The sequence below is a fragment of the Glandiceps talaboti genome, chromosome 1, assembly GCF_964340395.1.
Source record: "Glandiceps talaboti chromosome 1, keGlaTala1.1, whole genome shotgun sequence".
Lineage (NCBI taxonomy): Eukaryota > Metazoa > Hemichordata > Enteropneusta > Spengelidae > Glandiceps > Glandiceps talaboti.
Genome location: NC_135549.1, coordinates 12,144,842 through 12,159,841, shown reverse-complemented (window position 1 = coordinate 12,159,841; position 15,000 = coordinate 12,144,842). Strand labels below are relative to the sequence as shown.

The window sequence follows — 15,000 nt, the reverse complement described above, 5'->3', positions numbered from 1 at the left end:
TTGTATGCGCCAGCCATAAAAAAATCACAAAAGTTTGCAGTTTTATAGCGGTCATAGAAGACGATAAGAGTTGTTACGATAACTCAGCATAGTAATCCGTGTGGGTGATCAGCTGCACCCGTAATACGTTCGAAACGGCTACTTGATAACATCACGGAAGTATATACTGACTAATGAGTGTAGTAGGCGGCCTGGGACGGTGGTCTAGTTGTCTAGGAGACTTGTATATCAACAGAGAGTTGAGAGTGATTTCATCATTACCTACGTCGCACCAAACTGGTTACACGTTATTATTCACTGACAACAACGCGTAAAGACACACACACTGAAGACTGCTTAACCACCGTTAGAACGTGCCATTCTGCTATAGCGAGCACACCGTGAATACTTTTGTCTTTTCAAAGGTCGCTAATATTTTTTTTGTGATGAGTTAGTCGACTTGAAATGTACCACCATAGCAACGATGATCTTCACCTTTGATCATCACTGTTACTGACGCTTAGGTGTAGTAATGTGGTAAAAGAACCCCTTTAAGCGTTCTCCCTAAAATACGAACGTAATATTCTGATGTTTACGTAACTCTGGCATTTACTCGTAACGAAGATCGACAGCATTGAAAGGTATGTATTACACCTTCCACATCAAAGATTTTAAATCTTGAATATCCTGTCTGGAAATCGTCTCTTTCCATCGATATTTGGTGACTTTACGTTAAATGTACGAAATGAAAGTTCTAATGATCAATGAATCAATTCACGGGTTAAGCTATTCATATATATCAACCCGACTAGATTTCGTGTACTCGTCTCACCACTTTCCTCTTACTAGTATCAGAAGCATACCATATGGCGTGCATAATTTCAAGAAGCTGAGTATCTACAGCTCTATGCGTTTTACTGACATTGAGCCATTGTACAACCCTTCACCTAGAAGTACAGCAGCTACAAATCACAGCAGTGTGGCAGCATTATATTTTTACTAGTAAACATATCACACAACTGCGAACCCCTTGGAACGTCCAGGGTTAAAAGTGGATTTTATTGCCAGCTATTTGAATAGAATCTTGGGGCATATATCTATCTCGTTTTCTCTTTCAATGCTCCTTTAAGACTACTACTATGCTGTATCAAGTTATATCGTTGGATTGTACATTCCAGACGAATCTATCGATGTCTCTTGGCGAAATTATCTATTTGTCCGGCATTTAAATGATCGAGAATAAAGTCATGACAAAAGCGAAAGGTCGCGGGTGGTTATAACTCAATAAATCAATGCGTCGAATATAATAGCTACTCGCATAAAAGAAACCCGGGGTACTGTGAATTGTCTGATAAACCAGATATTGGTTAGGGTCATTGTTAGGAGTCTGAGTATAGGTACCCATGAAATGTGACCTGTTATAGAATGATCTCAGTCATAGGTGATTGTGATGAGTTCAGCTGAAAAGAAAGTGGGTCTATATGTACACAGTACATTGAGTTACAGATCAACCACCAACCGTCATTAATCATTTTTTCTTCATATCGGTCGAGTACGTTTGATGTATACAGACAGGCATCTGCACAACACGCTAGCAAGACATCAATCATTAAAAGTCAAAACAGGTGAAAATATTCCTAATGTTTACTGAATTTGAAAAAAAAAGTTGTATATATATATATATTCCTTGCTTAATGTATAATTCATGTAGGCACATACATGTAAGTATATATTTCCAAATATTGAAAGCCCTCTCTCATTGGATAAACGTAAACTTCACCGATCGATGCACGTGATGTACGTGGCGAAAATGCAGATTGTTGACCTTTCGAAAGATCGATGGTGTTGTGTTCATGACGTAATTAAAGTTGTCTATATGTCTGCAAGTTTGAGATCTGATCATGGAGGGTCTATGATCCATCAATGGGCACTTGAGCAATATGAGCACTTTAATACCGAAGCCATGTGTGTGTGATGTTAAGTGTTACAGAATTACACTAGAACAGTTCAGCCACCCACTATACTTATTTGATAAATGAAATATAATCGTATATTCACTGATAGCGAGTACTTCCTCAAACTATCATTTACTTCTTGCTCGGTTTCATTTTATTAAATGACCTATATATCTACATTGCATACGTCATAGTCTTTTAGGTGGACATATTGTGTTTGGTTGTCTGTGAGGTTTCCCCCGATAAACAAAAAAGCTTACAGACGCCTTTTACTACACAGTCATGTAGTTGCAGTATATTTTTAACAGCCCAAATGGACTTGCTACAATATATGTACGTTGTTGTTATTAAATGCTGCGATTAAATGTTGTTTTTTCTACTTACAATAGAATGTTACATCACTGGGAGAGATGTGTATAGTCTCAAAGCACGACTTAGGTATAAAGGTTAATCAAGTCTATGGTCTTCTGGCTCTGAACACATAATCAATTTTTCTATGCTCAATATGCAGACATAGTTGTTGCCATATTTGGAACAACACGTAGATAGGTCTTATAGTCTTTTAAAGAAAATTTGTTGTCGATTCGACGTGATGTTACTATCATTGCAAATTGACTGTCAATTACAAAAGGTCAATGTCATCAGAACAACTAGCTATCCAATACTTTCACATCAATGTATGCAATGTAATCATTGACTCTATAATTTACCTCATAAATTGTAAGCTTACCTGGTAATGACACTTTCTACGATCTAGATATTTAATAACGATATCTTTGATATTTTCAACGTAATTATTATTCATGGTTAATTAATTAGAACTATGATCGAGAGTTCAGCTTTGTGATAGTATGTATGCGCAAACAGGTATCAATGTCGTGCCAGAGTGATGGATGCCTTCTTTCCAAGGTTAGACTATAACTATGCATGCATGGTTTAAGGTAATCAAATGCATTACATATTAACATTATATTTATACGTGATTTGCAATAACAATCCACTTACTCCCGAAAATGGACCCCACAAGATAGGGCAATAGGGTTATCATGCTACATGTATTTTGTAAAACCTTTTAACACTTATGTACTTGTTCACGAAGCGTGTTTTATTGTTCACTGATCCTTAGTACAGTATTCACACAGCTGTACATTGTTGAAATACTTGTTTACAAGATTGTAAGCTATTTATCATAATGTCATATTTTCTAGTTATTATATTGCTAAGGCTAATATGTGATCATCGTATGCTCGCTGCTTATTGATAAATTTGATCTTCACTGGCTTGTGACAATCATATTATATGTACTACTAATTCAACCTTCATCACATTTCGTCCAATCAAATGCAATTACATGTGTTGCCTGGCAATGAGAAAGTGTCAAATTTATCGATGTCAAACAGAAGCAATGACAGGGTAATAATCCTGTAATTTTCTTCCATGTGTACTTCGTGAGTTTGATACTCCTAATTATCATGGTTTCAGACATTGTCTTGGTAATTCAACAGTGGAATAGTAGTTAATATGGCGATCATTTCATATTGCATGTCTGTTTGTGTACACTTGGCATCGTAAGTGGAAATGTCAGCATATATCGATAAAAGAAAGACCAAGGCAAAGCATGTCTTAGTATTCATATCACGTTATGTTATGTTCATTTATCATTACCTGTTACGATTTTATTCATAACCAACTGTGGGGTTTCTATATAGACCTGTACATGTATGATTTACATCATTGCATTTCAAAGCTCAATGCAATTTCCGCAACCGAATCAATTTCACTGGAAACGAACACCGTCGATTCTATGCATTATCACACAATATGTATATACGATCGGATATGTCATTGACACCCAAATACGTATGTATCAACACCTCTAAATATCAAAGCTTTACTTGAATCCAATGAGAAATGAACCGCTAATTGATACATTCATCCTTCACAAACAATAGGCATGCAAGAGTGTATTTCCTTCTTTTCATCCACCCCTTTCAGACTTAGTCTTTTGAACAAGGAGCAATCAATCAGACTTCACGTAAGGCATTAGACTTCCCGGTCTTATATTCATAAAGTAAAACATGTCTTAGAAGTGGTGAATAAAAATATATGTGATTGCTCAAGGGCAGCCGTCACATGTAAGCTATTCGGGTTTAAGAGAGTCAAGCCATACCAACAACGATTTTACATTATACAGAATGAAAACACATTTCGGGAATTAAACGTAAATTCACAAATCATTGCAAAAGTATTCTATATAATGGTGATATTTGTTCAAGATCTGTTTGTACGCTGATTTGATAAAGTGTCAGTATGAATAGTTCTGAGAAACGTGCATACATTACTAGACTAGTACTAAATGTGCTTACAAATAAAATGAAAATGAATTATATTTCTTTTCGTAAACTTTAATGGAACAGGTATTAATATTTAGTCTAACCTCGACAACTCTTCGACCAAAAACAGCGGAAGTGGCAATGGGTCCAAGGGCCCCTTTTATGGTAAAACATTTGGGTGATACTGCCGGGAAAGATAAGAAAATAGAAGAATCATGACGACATGCACTTTTTAAAGATCAAGTTATTTATCACATAGCTGATGAGCCTTCCTATAGTACAGTTACAATTGAAAAAATATGGAAACACGGTCCATAAAATAAACACATATGATTAACAGTAACACGTGGAATCCTTTTCCCGTCTTACTACTTTATTCCCGTCTGTTTTCCGTGACACGTGTCTAACAAATGTAAAGCCACAAAACAGTCAAATCTGTATCACATCAATTTCCCTAATATAAGTTAACTTCTGAGCAGTAAAACATAAGATGTAACTAACGAGAAACATAGGATTTCCTTTGTACATTTGTCAAATATGTTTCTAAATACTTTGACATGCATCGATGCTAAGTCACGTATTCATGTAGCTAAACCGGTTAAGTTTTTTATTTCCCAAATCGTTGCTACTTACTTAAATACTAAAGCTTTGTTTGGGCAGAGTTCAGAAGTCAATTGAAATGTCATGTGATGTAGAAAGTGGAATTCCTCTCAAACTATGATACTGTATTTGCCGTTAAATGCAACTGGATTTCTTTAGCCTTAGGACTCAAGTAGGATAATTATATTATATCGTGTTATTATATTTAAGTTTAAAATGTCATCATTACATATATCTGATGTATTGAAAATTTTCTTGATAAATCGTCAGTGTGCGCGTAGAATGTATTTTATTTCCTCAGTGCAACAATGAACTAAACAAATGTAATCATAAATAATTACAGAATCATGAAAAAATGTCGGAATCTACAAATTTAAAGATTATTTGTGGATAATTGCTTTCCCTGCTCAAAATTCATAAATATGATTAAATAATAAATTATTTAATATAATTAATATTGACTAATGGAATAACTTCAAGGCACGATTTCACCATGAAAAATTAATCCTCTGCAATGGTTACCTGTCATGGTGTACTTTAACTTAGCGTATGTTATCGTTGGATAATTCAATATTGTACCTAGTCAAATCATACATCTAAAAACTATAGTACCTCTCTACACAGCCATGTGAGATATTATTTCTAGAAACGGCCCTGTACGATCGTATATCTGGACATTAGAACCCCTGTACGCAACATATATCTGGTCGTATATCTGCACACAAGTACCTCTGTACACAGCCCTGTACGACCGTATATGTCACAGTGGACACTGGTAACTCTGTACACAGCTGCCCTGTCTGGTATTATATAAACTGAACCTCTGTACACAGTCCTGTTTGATATTAAGCTTATATATTGACACTAGTTTCTCTGTATACATCCCTGTAAGATCGTGCACATGCGTACATCTAGACACTAGAACCTCTGCATACGGCCATGTACGATCGTATATCTGGACACTAGTATCTCTAGAGAGGAAAAATATACAAAATGTAGCTGAAAGAGAGAAAACTAACCAGGGAAAGAAGGAAAAAAGGTTTATATCACCACAAAAATCAAGCAATCAATTGATCAATATCACGCAAAAAATAAGTTTAATTTCACCACAATAATTAATTATTCACTCACTCACTCGCTCACTCACTCACTCACTCACTCACTCACTCACTCACTCACTCACTCACTCACTCACTCACCCACCCACCCACTCACTCACTCACTCACTCACTCACTCACTCACTCACTCACTCACTCACTCACTCACTCACTCACTCACTCACTCACTCACTCACTCACTCACTCACTCACTCACTCAATCAATCAATCAATCAATCAATCAATCAATCAAATAATCAATATCAATCAATAAATACACGCTCGCTGCTCTCTGTGGTTGTATCTGGATCCTGGAACATCTGTACACAGATCTCTATACGAAATGAGAAATACGACATTGGAATGTATATACACTAAAAAGTCACGAATTTAATATATGGAAACTATATTTCATTGCGTACATACTAATCACAAACAAATCTATAATCCTATTATTCTCGTCTGATGGCATTTTGTTGACGTCTTTAGGCGAAGCAACGATTCTGAAGTTCCTATCGACTTTCGATAACATTCTATTAGGACAAAGTTGATGTCCCGTAACTATCTAATTCGGTTTATTGTACGAACATCAACATAAACATTTTGCGAGATATCGCGAGAATGTTAAGATGTCTCTGTCAAGGTTAATGTCATCCCGATTGAAAGTGGTCCACAAGTCCATAAATGTTGTCAAATGTTGATAGGTGACACGACAAACAATCGGTGACTTCAATGTATACTTTCCCCCGCCCCGTGCCTTATATGGGACGGTAGGTGGAAGCACTGCAATGGACCATAACAGGAACAAACAAGTGATGCGTGAGTCTGGAATGTGTCTGTTGGCCCTGTTTTTTGTAAAAGTCAGGATGTATGCAGCCCGGAATATACTTGATTATCTTGATTATCTTACTAATAACTAATAAGTTCAAAGTATGCAGTAGTCTCTTGATGTCTATATGATACATGTAGTAAGACTTTGTACATAGATCCTCTCCCAATGGACTAATATAACAAGAGGAGAAAACACGATAAAGTCCATATTTTTTCTGTTTATCTGATCTGTGTAAGACGTGGGTCGATTTTTGTTGACAGTTCCCTCATATTGTAATTTATATATTATCTTGGACTGAGAATTCTATCTCATGTATTCCCCATAGCAAGTTATGGTATTTCGTAATAACTTATTACTGAATTATGAAGCAATTATCATTTTTAACTCAGTAATTTCCGTTAGCATTCCTATTTTCCCATGTGTCAATTTGACTGTGTCGTTTAAGTCAGTGCCTTAAAAAGTACGCTACAACGACATTTAGTTTTATACTTCATAGAGACCCCAGTATTTTCAACCTGTCACATTGCACTTTGTGGTATCGTGAGATTCAAGACGTAATCATGTCTGCTATATTTGACTTTACACGTTCTTTGGTATGACTGTCTATAGCAAGCAGCAAAAAACGAACATAGATTCTTTATTAAATATCTATCTGTAAAATATTCTAGAATGACTTATTGCTATGATACTTAGTTCTTTAACATCTGCCCTGATATCACAGTTTCTACTGCTCTGTCTCTGAACCGTTGGAAATGATATGCTAAGTTAATTGCATACCCGAGACAATCGATTTACATTACCGGTACCCATATCGTATGTTATATTTATTTGGTACGATCACCTATTTGTATGTTATTTGACCTTTTGATGGAAAAGTGTTAACAAAATGGAGTCGTATTAGAAATGTTCGATTATATATATATTCGAACTTAGTAAAAGTTATATATATATATATATATATATATATATATATATATATATATATATATATATATATATATATATATATATATATATCTGTGTGTGTGTGTGTGCCAGTCTGCCTGTCTGTCTGTCTGTCTGTCTGTCTGTCTGTCTGTCTGTCTGTCTGTCTGTCTGTCTGTCTGTCTCTCTAGATACATTTTTGTATCACACTGTGGATATACATGACAATGACAAGAAGAAAAACGTCCAAAAATGTTGTTGAGATAATAATCTTTGACGGTACCTTTTACTAAGTTCGAATCAGTTTTAGTTTGTTTACCAGTATCGCTAACTTATTACCGTTATTAGGACGTTACAGGAATAGTTAAATAAATTATATAAATGACGTTCATTCTTCTGCAGTTCGTCAGGATGCCCGACAATAGGCTACATCAATTTCGGCGATTGGTCACTGTGAAAAATACTACCCAATGCATGTATTCGTGCAAACAACATCAAAATACCACTAGTTTATATTTAGATTTATCAACAAATTCCCTTACAAGAATAGCTGGCATCGGTATTGAACTTTTTTTCTCTCAATTCTTTCCTTGTTTTATGTTGTTTTATCAAAATATCTAGTTTTCGTGCCATTTTCGATATTTTTTAGTCCCATTTTAAAAATGTTTAGGGTTGATAGGGCAGAACCACTAAAGTAGATTCACGTAATTACAATAACACACTTACATTTGAAATGATAAAATACAACATGGGTATAGTTGAAATAATGTCAAAATCCTACATACATTTGTAAATTGTTCTATCGTACTCAAAACCACGCCTAGCAAATTATCATGTAATTCACAGTCAATAATGTCACATGCCATATGAATGGAAATAATTATAAGTCATAAACTAACTTAGGATTTAATTACTCAATAAACTCAGACTAAATATTGCGTAACAGACAATTTCACACAATGTCAGTGGACAAGGCAACTGTCTATCTCATGTATCTGTTGCCTTTTGTGTGTGTGTGTGTGTGTGTGTGTGTGTGTGTGTGTGTGTGTGTGTGTGTATGTATGTATGTATGTATGTATGTATGTATGTATGTATACGTATGTATGTATGTATGTAGAACTACCTAATATGCATAGTAAGACCTGTCGATAATAGACCATTGGTCAGCTGTTCGAATTTGAAATTCCACATTATTGATACAGCGCATCTTAAGTTCACATATATTTAATTAGTAAATTTAGATATAAGTGACTGCTCTTTAAAAAGCACAAGGTATCGAACAGATCATGTCAGTTACATTGTATTGCAATGTATCCAAACATCCCAAACCAAGTGATGATTAATTCTACACTAGTGATGTGTCACCGACCTATATACATCACATTGAAAAGTGATAAGTGTGATATGTCTCTGATATTTACTTTGATTGATATGAGGTGTTCTAAATGTCACACGTCAGATGTCATTCATTTTTAATGAAAATAAATCGAACTCCGTTTTTATTACGAAGGGTATTGTAGATAGATAGATGATTCCGGACTACATTCCGTTATTTGTTCATTATATTTGCGTTGGATGGTCAAAAACATAGCAACGCTTTGTATATCGGCGATAGAGTTAGATTTTCCCCGTTTTTAAAGACAGGGTTCATTAGAAAGCTATACACGTGCATCGTAAGTATTCCAGCAAACAACATGCATCCTACTAGTATTTCAGCATACGTCACACCATGAGTAAAGAAAATGAGAGTGTGATTGATTGTTTTACTGATCACTGTTGGAAAGCATACACCTTCATTTCGTTTGTATTTCGAGAGGAGCTGCACGTTATCTTTTGTTGTCGCATCCATTAATTATTGACCACATACCTATAACATTCATTAGTCGGTTATTTGATATTCAGAATCTAACTTTAGGAGTTTTTCATCATTCCCCTAATGTCCATCATTAAATGATAATAAGACATTAAAGTTAATATCACTAAAACAATTCAGTTCATAAATTTTAAACCACACTACTGGTTCTTTACCAATGGCTACATTAATAATTAAATACTTAATTTCAGCCTTTATTTCCCTTTTGGTTTCGTTTCATTCTTTTTCTGATGAAAAGATGAACCTGCCTAAAGCGAAGTACTCCCGTGAAGTAGATACAACGAGCTTCAATTTTATCATTATTTGAGAGAGAAAACATACCCTAAAATTAAAAAGCATATACAAAAAACTTACAGTGTTATGTAACAGTTTCATTGCCTTTTCAATACTGCTTTACTGTAATATTGGTATATTGTATCTTTGGGCCGATGGCCTCTGAATACGGAATAAATAGACCACTTATATATACATTAATAATTAAATACTTAATTTCAGCCTTTATTTCCCTTTTGGTTTCGTTTCATTCTTTTTCTGATGAAAAGATGAACCTGCCTAAAGCGAAGTACTCCCGTGAAGTAGATACAACGAGCTTCAATTTTATCATTATTTGAGAGAGAAAACATACCCTAAAATTAAAAAGCATATACAAAATAATGAAATACACAATTTGATAAAACCACCATCGCTTAGTTGAAAGGTCAGAGAAAAACATCTTAAATAGTTATAAAAAATAAGGTAGTAGTTATAGGTGCAGGTATAGACACATATAGAATGTAAGATACGTCTTGTTGTTCAGCTCTATCAGCCTGGGGCATCTTGGAGTGATAGTTGATAGCTTAGTACGATATGGCGTATCTTAATAACACACACACTGTTCATCAAGTAATCATTTGCTTATGAAATAATAACAAATGCAAACCAATCACTAACTAACACAAGAAATTAAGGATTACGGTAAAACCGAAATTATAGGGTATGATTTATGTTGATTTGGTAAAACTGGGTATGATTTATTTTGATTCGGTAAAACTGAAATTTGAGTATGATTTATGTTGATTTGGGAAAACTGAAATTAGGGTATGATTTATGTTGATTTGGTAAAACTGAAATTAGGGTATGATTTATGTTGATTTGGGAAAACTGAAATTAGGGTATGATTTATGTTGATTTAGTAAAACTGAAATTAGGGTATGGTTTATGTTGATTTGGTAAAACTGAAATTAGGGTATGATTTATGTTGATTTGGGAAAACTGAAATTAGGGTATGATTTATGTTGATTTGTGAAAACTGAAATTAGGGTATGATTTATGTTGATTTGGTAAAACTGAAATTAGGGTATAAATGATCTCTGTTGATTTGGTAAAACTGAAATTAGGGTATGATTTATGTTGATTTGGGAAAACTGAAATTAGGGTATGATTTATGTTGATTTGTGAAAACTGAAATTAGGGTATGATTTATGTTGATTTGGTAAAACTGAAATTAGGGTATGATTTATGTTGATTTGGTAAAACTGAAATTAGGGTATAAATGATCTCTGTTGATTTGGTAAAACTGAAATTAGGGTATGATTTATGTTGATTTGGGAAAACTGAAATTAGGGTATGATTTATGTTGATTTGTGAAAACTGAAATTAGGGTATGATTTATGTTGATTTGGTAAAACTGAAATTAGGGTATAAATGATCTCTGTTGATTTGGTAAAACTGAAATTAGGGTATGATTTATGTTGATTTGGGAAAACTGAAATTAGGGTATGATTTATGTTGATTTGTGAAAACTGAAATTAGGGTATGATTTATGTTGATTTGGTAAAACTGAAATTAGGGTATAAATGATCTCTGTTGATTTGGTAAAACTGAAATTAGGGTATGATTTATGTTGATTTGGGAAAACTGAAATTAGGATATAAATGATTTATGTTGATTTGGTAAAACTGAAATTAGGATATATATGATTTATGTTGATTTGGTAAAACTGAAATTAGGGTATATATGATCTCTGTTGATTTGGTAAAACTGAAATTAGGGTATGATATGTTGATTTGGTAAAACTGAAAGTAGGGCATGACTTATGTTGATTTGGTAAAACTGAAATTAGGGTATATATGATTTATGTTGATTTAGTAAACTGAAATTAGGGTATGATTTGTGTTGGTTTCGTAAACTTAGCGAATGATCTATGTTGATTTTTGTGATTATATGTTAATATTTATAGTCTGTTCTTGAAATACTTCAAAGATATCGAGCAATGAAATATGACCAATAAGTACGTCACTTTACAGAAAATGACATATCGTGTACACATCATGTAATTAAAAATTGTTTTCGTTTTCAAAGTGAAAGCGAGTACTTGTTATCTCCAGGCCAATGTTGGTCATTTGTAGATCTGTGGGTGGCCAGATAATAAACATAATTGATGGAAATTATTAGCGAATGAAATCAAATCTCACTTTATAAAATGTTACTGGCGCGGTCTGTCAGAACTGTATTTTCCGCAGTGTCTCCAAGCTCAAGGTATGTTGTCTTGGTATTTTTTCTATCTTTAGACTTGTTATAGTCACCAACAACTGTATTCAGAATATGATCAACGTAAACACATTTTCCCTTTTTCACCGTATGCACTGTTATGCACTGTATGTATGCACCGTCCGTCCTAAGAAAGATGTGAGTCATGAAGTTAATTGCAGCCTTGGTTTCGGTTCGATGTTTGTACATAGTATCTGCTGTATGTATTACAGTTGTGACGTGTCGTGTCCCTTTACAGATCTAGTCATCTCTCGACGTAAGGGTGTATGTGACTTCAAACAGTAAACACTGCGTTTGGTCAGTACATATTCAGGCCTATGGTATGTTTTATTACGTTGCACACATTTGTATCACATAGAAGATACTCTCACAGCACGTATTTACTATCATTGTGGTCAGGCAGCGTAAATTTGGTCTCCATATTGCATACGATTTGAAGGGAGTAATCATTGCGTATGCACCCTGTCTTGTGTGTTTCCATGTACATGTAATTGTTATTTGTATTGATTTGAGAATACAGTTATTTTTATTTTTCTTAACTGCACGTTTTAAAGTTCCCCAACTATTGCAATTGCGAAAATTACAATTTCTTCCTGACAAACAACTCATAGGTATCTCTAAACTAGAATATTTCGTATAGGTTTCAGCTAACAAATCCCCTCGCCATTTTTAAATAACATTAATTAACAAATCTGAAATAGAACAATAACATTAAATAGGGGTTTTTGAGAACACAGATTTGTAATTAACAATATGCTGATTGTAATTAAATCAATCGCAACGTTCAGAGTATATCTTCATTAGCGAGTAAAGTATCTATATACGACCAGAAGCAAGTCAGATTTAATATTTGAGAGAATTTATATATTTTTACAATTTGTAATTCTAGATTGATAACAACGATGTATGTATGTATGTATGTATGTATGTATGTATGTATGTATGTATGTATGTATGTATGTATGTATGTATGTATGTATGTATGTATGTATGTATGTATGTATGTATGTATGTGTGTGTGTGTGTGTATGTGTGTATGTATGTATGTATGTATGTATGTATGTATGTATATGTATGTATGTATGTATGTATGTATGTATGTATGTATGTAGGTATGTAGGTAGGTAGGTAGGTAGGTAGGTAGGTAGGTAGGTAGGTAGGTAGGTAGGTGTGTGTGTGTGTGTGTGTGTATGTATGTATGTATGTATGTATGTATGTATGTATGTATGTATGTATGTATGTATGTGTCTGCCTGTGTATATGCGTTTTTTGTTTTAAACATGACAGTGTTGTGATAGATATGACCTACAGTACAATGAGGTAACGTAAAAGCTACTACCTTTGATAACTAGAATGTGAATTAGATAAAGTGACCATACTTACTTATTTATGGTCCCTACGTGAATAAACAAACGTTTTTCTTTACCATTGAATTATACTACTTATTACAGCAACTGTAAGTCAGAATCCCAACGAACCAATTATTGTAACATCAGCAGGGAAAATGTCATCTGTCCTGCGAGAATGTTTGTTTGTGTATGTGGGCCTAAAGTCTAATTCTACACACACACACACACACACACACACACACACACACACACACACACACACACACACACACACACACAAATACACAGACAGACAGACAGACAGACAGACAGACAGACTCACGCAGACACAGACACGCAGACGCAGACACATATAATATATTTAATAAATAGAAAATAAGTTGACAGAAAAACAGCAGAGTCAAACTGATAAATGTCCAATGATAAGTCAAAATAATGATATGTAAGAGACTAATGATATATATTATATAACTTAACATGATATCATTACAGAGAGTCCTTTATACTTGTGCATATTAGAAAATGATAATGAGTGTTATTTGTTGTGGACTGGGAGGTTATTTTAAAATGTCATCTATATGTATGACTACGTCTATGAATTCAAAATATGTGTTTACGTCTCTTATAAGTCTATTAGAATTATGTTCTACGTGTTTGCGCATATTATACAAAAATGTTGATTTAGGAGGCGAGGGGCGTCATCAAATTAGAGAAGGGGAATAAAGAAAGTCGTATATCAATCAACATCACTTTTGGTAATTCCTGTATCTTCATTATATACTTTGTCACTTTGACACGACAAGAAATGTGTATTAAATTGCTTATATTAATTATTGATTTCAATGAAGTTTCTAGCCAACTGGGCGGCTAAAAGCTTCAGTTTGATGACACAGTGACACAACTTTTATCTAAGTTTTGTACAGTTTGAGATCTTGAAATTATACAGACTCTTTGACCACTCACCGATGATATTGAAATGGTAAACGTGAATCTATGTACACTGTACTATACGTCAGAAGCAATCACACACATTAATAGGTGTGTTATACATGTAATAAGTGTTTACGAAAAATACAGCAATGATCAACCAAAACCATAGTACTCAATAATCAAGTCCTAGAAAATGACTGAAGCCGTAGTATTCATATTGTCCTAATGGAATACAGGACTATAATATTTCGGGGATTAAAACTGACTCTGTAAATATTGCCATACACGATTTATCAACCCTATACAGTATTAATTGAATACTATCATTTCGATTTGTTATATTGCAGCTCGAAGACATAGCTGGGCAGCAGTTTTGTAACACCGTCATTAGCCGCCATCATGGAATTCGACTACGATCTAGGCTTACTAGACCCGAGCCTGCAGCAGGGACTGAATGAATCGGAGACTACCAACAAGTCGACGAACTGGATATTGATAATGCCGCCCCTCGTCGATAAGTCTCTGAACGACGCCCTCAAACACACTTCATTGGCAATCGGAATCTTCGGTCTGTTGTTCAACTTCTCGTTTATTTTCG

General features: G+C 34.3%; 1 protein-coding gene across 1 annotated transcript in view; it reads left to right on the top strand.

Annotated features, from left to right (window-relative positions):
- The first annotated feature begins 509 nt into the window (after positions 1-509).
- The window catches only part of LOC144440890 (somatostatin receptor type 5-like), a 16,003-nt gene continuing 1,512 nt past the window's right edge, over positions 510-15,000 (top strand). The window contains exons 1-2 of the mRNA XM_078130337.1: positions 510-620; positions 14,750-15,000. The exon at positions 14,750-15,000 is cut by the window's right edge and continues 1,512 nt beyond it. Coding sequence (XP_077986463.1) covers positions 14,802-15,000 — 199 coding nt within the window. The 5' untranslated portion in view covers positions 510-620; positions 14,750-14,801. The remainder of the gene's footprint in view (positions 621-14,749) is intronic.